This window comes from Phoca vitulina, unplaced genomic scaffold (assembly GCF_004348235.1).
Source record: "Phoca vitulina isolate PV1807 unplaced genomic scaffold, GSC_HSeal_1.0 scaffold66, whole genome shotgun sequence".
NCBI classification, from domain to species: Eukaryota; Metazoa; Chordata; class Mammalia; order Carnivora; family Phocidae; genus Phoca; species Phoca vitulina.
The window spans coordinates 2,323,674-2,329,673 of record NW_022589769.1 but is presented as its reverse complement, the minus strand read 5'-3'; the positions used below and the strand labels follow the sequence as shown (position 1 = coordinate 2,329,673).

The following is a 6,000-nucleotide window of genomic DNA, read 5'->3' as shown; positions in this document are numbered from 1 at the left end:
TGGGGAGTCCACTGGCCCAGGTGGCCAAAAGCAGCCCAGAGAACGGTGGTGGCAGGCTGTCCCAGGTACCTGAGCCTTCTTTCTCAGTCAGCTGCAAGACTGTTCTCAGCCTGCTGAGCCTGCCCACTGCAGAAGCCAGATCCAACCTAAGACTCCTGAAGCTCTCAAAGGCAGGTCTGTGAGGGATTGGGAGCCCTAAACACTTCTGGCAGCTCAGAGTGGCACAACCCCATCCTAAAACAAAGGAAAGCCACAGCCCTCACTAACCGGTACATTTGTGCTAAGACAGAGGTCTGCGCCAAAACCCTTTGCAACACAAACACCCCCTCAACCTGGGTTCAGAAGGTGTGGGGCCCCCCGACCTGAGGATTAAGAACCAGTGAAGCGAGGCCACCTGTACTTGCTGGCCTGTGGTGTCTCGTAGGGTAGGCACTCAGTCTTTCTGAAAACAGGGTCACGCGCAGGTGTGGACAACTCTTGCCCTGAAAACTAACCATCTCACAGCACAAAAGCTCCACCGCGTGTTTAATACCTATCCCTCCGGTTTTAAACTGCACTGGAACATGGTGAAATCAGTCCATTTCCAAGACTGGAGATTCTAAGTTCATCTCCCACAATGACTTATGTCCCCCCAAGTGTATTACCCAATGCTAACTCCTAAATATCCATCAATCAACCTGCATATCTTTTAATGGCTGCATACATGAAAGACAAGTATTAGGAAGGTTACACTCCAAAACTATTCAGGTTTTACCTTTGGGGGGAACAAATTACAAGAGCCTTTATATTAATGTCTAACATTTTAATTCTCCTTACAAAAATGCATGTGTATTAGTTTTTCTTAATGTGCCGTTGCAAAAATTATCAGCCACATCCCAGAGCACTCAAGGGCTCCCCTGATGGGGAGGCAGATTATAGGTGTAGATGTAAACGCACCCAAGGAATTGGGGTCATTGAGCTTCACATCATTTCTTTTTTTCCAATATACCTATTTCACAGACGATGAAACCAGCCCAAAGAGGTAAACTTACCCAGGTTCTCACACCCAGTTTAAGTGGTGGAGTCAGCATTCAAATCCACAGGATTTCGAGCAAAGATTCTTCCTTCAAACAAGGGGCAAAAAGCAAATGAAAATGGTAAGATCACCCCTACCTGCAAATGGTACAGATACCTGACACTGGCTCAGATGTAAGGAGAACCATATGGATGCTTTCATTAACCGGTACTTTGCAGAAGGTCCTTTGGTAGGACCCATTAATATTTTAAATCTGAATTCCTTTGAACCGACCATTTTTACCTGCAGGAATGGATCCTACAGAAATTTAAAGAAACTACAATGTTCACTACTCTACTACCGCTAATTATAAGAAGCTAAAGGCCCATCCATAGAAGGGAGTACCATTCAGTCATAAAATCATCAGCATATATATTCTGATGCAGGAAAGATCTGTGCACACACTGTAAGCAGCTGTGTGGCTGGACTTCGGGGAGTTTTAAGTGTTTCTTCAAAGCATTAATGCCATACAAATGCAACGGAGAGGTCCTCGGAAACGCAGAACAGCATCAGGGAGACTTCCCAATTTTCCCAAGGACCACCCGATCCATGTTGGACCCTCCAAACCTGCTGGGTGTCCTACCTAGGCTGCCGTCTGCTGAACTTCACAGAGAACGTGCAGGTGTGTAGCAGGAAGTTCAAGCCTGGATCTCAGCGCGTCACATGCTTCAGTGCAAACTCAGAGAGACAGGATGGCCAGCCTGGGGGTGTGGGCCTGCTGCTCACTCTGAGATGTCAAACGTTACACACCGCTGCAGTGAGGAGTCTGCAAGCTGGCCGTGGTGAGGTCAGGTCATCTGAACAGAGTGGGAACAACTTTCAAGGAGGGGGAGCAGGTACTACGGACATCTGACCACAACCACCTCCTTTAACTAAATTAAACGGATGAACCTTCAGTTTCTTGTAATTTTAGAATATAAACAACGGCTTCTCTGGCAGAACCTTTCAACTCATGCCCCCACACCCCAACCCGGAGAGTCCAGAATATATCTCTGAAGATCCCCCACCCTGTAACTAGACACCTAGGTAGTCATTCTCATGAAGCAGCAGGCTCTAACAAACAATATGGAATCAAATGCAACGAGTGAGGTAAATATACTAACATAGTCACCATACCCCTCAAAAGATCATGCCAAAAATTTAGTGATTTATTCATAATACTCTTCTAAAATTAACTCTGCAGCCCGTGTTCCCAACTAGGTCCCCAGCTCCCTCCATTTCCAAATCATCCCTTGGTGTCTTGCACCTTCATTGCACTGAGGTTGGCTCATCCTCTGTCGGGCCCTGGCCACCCCCTCTGACTTACACAGAAGAAGCCAGCCCCACTTTCACGGCTGGAGGGAACCCCTACGGCCCAAAGACACGGGCAAATTTAATGTGCTCCAATAGCCCCCAGGGGGGCAAAAAAAATTAAGAAGGCTGGTTCTTTTCTAAATGCCTGAACTTGATTACATCAAAAAAGTTAATTCAGATGTGATGACCAAAACAAAACTGCAGACAAGCCCCATAGTTTTTCGGTTTTTTAAATTATTTATTCATTGAATGATTTAAGGTGTGTACCACTACTCCAGTTGGGTAAACCACATTGAAGAATTTGACTGCGGGTCTTTAGACTCAGCCAAATGCTTTCCATTAATTTTGCTCTATAAAATACTAAACATTATAATTAAGTTTTTAATGCTTCAGCCATGCTCAGAACACTGCAGTATAAGGATGAACTCAACCCACTCATGCCAAGTTAGGGTGACGAGAACAGATCTAACGAGCCATGATGTCTAAAAGAATCCGAGAATCTAGCTAAAAAGATAAAGGGAGGTTCTGTTCCCCCAAAGTAAACTGTTAAGTTTTAAAATTCAGCCTACACTGTTCTCAAGAGACTGAAAAAAAAAATTTCAATGTTATTTAAAAAAGTACCACACAATATGCAATCTTCCATGATTTGTTTGGATCTAAAATGGCACAATCAAAGGCTTCAAAAATCTAGCAGTCAGAACTAAGTCTTCCTATGAGAAGAAACCATTTCCCTTTCTACTCCTAGATCTTAGAGTTACTTTGTGCTCAGGGGGCGCGGGAGAGAGCAAGGAGACAGAGCACGCGGAGGAGTTACGAGGAGGTTGACAAACAGCATTTGAGATTAAATGCAGTGGAAAAAAGTAACGAGTGCTAAAGTTTTTAAAAAGTTTAATGGAGCCAATAAGGCATATAAATCGTGTTCTGGCAGACATAAGACCTGCTTTCTCTTACCAAAGAAAATGGCACATGTTTTATCAAAATTTGACAATCAATAGTAAAGGGTACTGAGATTAAGCGTCAGAGCACCAACTAAAACAAAACAACCAAAAATAAAAAATCGTTATTCAACTCAGAGGGAGGAACTAGAACCCAGGCATAAGGGGGAGGTTATACAGCTGTTCCTCAATCTCAAAATCCTTTAGGAAGAGGAGTTCTGGCCACTTGTGGGCAACGCTTCACACCACCAAATGCCAATTCCAGAATCTAAATTGACAACGATAGAAAAACAGTAACTCCAAATGCATTTCTGGGCATAGTCCAAAGGGAAGCTTAAAAGTATTCATAATACATAGGCTTGTCTGTTTCAGGTAAAATGACAGATTCAATGTATCAAACAAAAACTGATCCACTTTTGCAAAAATTTAGAAATACCTCACTTTCGTTCCTAGTTTTAGTATGGAATTGACTTGGTTTTTCTTCTTTTTTTTAAATAAGGTCTAGGTCTATAAGGAGTACAGAACTTCAGTTCACACATTCCATTCACCTCCCACCCAGTCAATGAATATTATGGTTAACTCAGCAGTTTCTTCACAGAAAGATTATTATTAAATGGCTGAAGGAATTGCAAACTTTAACAAAGTGCTGTGAGTAATTACTGGAAAAACCCTTACACTGATTTGCAATGGTCTTTTCAGGATAAAAACAGGAAGTTAACTGATACTGGACTACAAGTTTGCAAGGAAACATTTTCACTGTCCTACTTGATATATAATATAATAATATGATAGAATAAATTACAGTACCTGGCAGGCTGACATCAGTTCTTCATCTAAAAAAGACTATCATTCAGTTCAAGATATTAAAAATGAAGAGGAAACAATCAAACATGCTCTAAAACATTGTGGCTACAAGAGGTCTTACAGGGACTCAACAGAGGATCTACTCGGAACCTTTATTTAGGTCTACCTAACACCTAGAGAGCCTCCATGCGATTCCATCTCTTAGAGAATGAGATTCCAAACTGCACTTGTTAGAGGAGAGGGACCAGAGAGTGCTACTTAAGTTGTGACCACATTAGCAGCAGATAAAAGACCTTTATCTTCTGCCATTCCAATGGAAACTGCACACAAAGTAGGGCATTCATGAAAAAGGTACTACGGGACACGAAAAGACTGGAATACCTACCCTCCCCCAGCATCCATCTCCCTCTTGCTAATACTGAACCGAAAAGGAAGCCCATCCTCAAAGTTCATGATCTCTCTACTTTAGGTCCCCCTTGCAGTCTACGTGTTTACATTTACCATAAGGAACAGTACCCTGCGTGGGAAGTAGTACTTGTCTTTAAACGGGAGTATTTTAAGCCTACAGGGTCAGTATGGGGGCAATTTAATAGTATTGCTACTTTTAGAGCGCTAACACACACAAAGTGAATCCGATAAAGTTCTGTGTATTGATTCAATATTAAGTATTAATTGCATGACCATCATAGCACCTCTTTACATCACACAATCACCAGAATTAGAAACTGCTTGGAAAACTGAAAACAGGGCACAGTCCAATCATTAGAAGTCACACGCTGTGACTCCAAAGAGCCCAGGTGCATGATCTAGTGCTGCAAAAAAAAAAAAAAAAAAAAATGGAAGCCTGCAGATTTGACAAGGAAGCCAAATCGTGGGTTTGAGATAATTTTAGGAACCTGGCAATACTGTTGAAGCAAAACACTCAACACAGCAGGAAATGGACCAAGGAGAGGAAGGGGGGGGAAAAAGGCATTCTATAACCAAATAAACATCTGATATTTCCTTTCCCTTTGAGAATAAATACAGTTAAGGTCACTTTTAGCCTTGGAACGGATATATGTTTGCCTATGATGATCTTGCTAATGACTACACGATTCTGATGTCCTCTGCTAGGATTATAGTTTTAAGAAAGCCATAGTTACAAGAGGCATCTAAATACCTAGAACTTCCTTTTATGGCAACCACTATAGAATTCACTTGTCTTAAACAGTGAACAAGGGAAGATGGCCTCATGTTTCCTTTGCAATAATATATGTTGAGGATCAAGTGGCTTTCAAGCAGCATGGTGGGTGTGAAAATGTTTGCAGTTTAGATCATTCTGTTGCGTTTATGGGTTGGTGAGTCTGTAATGACATCGCCACACTGGGCTGAGGTACGCTTTCTAGTTCCACCATTGTCCAAGTGGAGTGCCATTTCTTCTGATATGAAAGTGTTCAAATCGACATCATGGAGTCCATTTCTCCTTCGACTAGCATTCGATCCACTGCTTACATGTGTAGGAGAGCCTGGGGTACTCGAACGCACGCTTATACTAGCCATTGCACCACTAAGACCTAGGAAGAAGAAAAAAGGTTTTAGAGTTGCTCGATTATTGAACCCTCTTGAAAGCAACCCACTTTACGTTCAATGTTTCATAGGATCAAAGGATGTCTCCCTGTTTTCTTAAGGGGGGGGGGGTCACCAGGGAGCAGTTTATGTTTTCTTCTGGAAAAACGAATCCATGGGCTTTTGATGTAGATGTTTTATTGGTAATACTACCAATATTTACAATATTGATAATTACCAATTACTGGAAGCTTATTAGGTCGCAAGCACCTTGCTAGGTGTACACACATATCACAAAACCCTCCCACCTACTCTACTCGGTATGTATGTTACTTGTATCTTATGGCTGAGGACAGCAGGTGCTTGCTT

The 6,000-nt window shown here is 42.3% G+C and overlaps 1 protein-coding gene across 1 annotated transcript in view; it reads right to left on the bottom strand.

The window, feature by feature from the left end:
- Positions 1-2,564: 2,564 nt before the first annotated feature.
- Positions 2,565-6,000, bottom strand: part of CUNH16orf72 (chromosome unknown C16orf72 homolog) — a 32,385-nt gene continuing 28,949 nt past the window's right edge. The window contains exon 4 of the mRNA XM_032392162.1: positions 2,565-5,639. Coding sequence (XP_032248053.1) covers positions 5,395-5,639 — 245 coding nt within the window. The 3' untranslated portion in view covers positions 2,565-5,394. The remainder of the gene's footprint in view (positions 5,640-6,000) is intronic.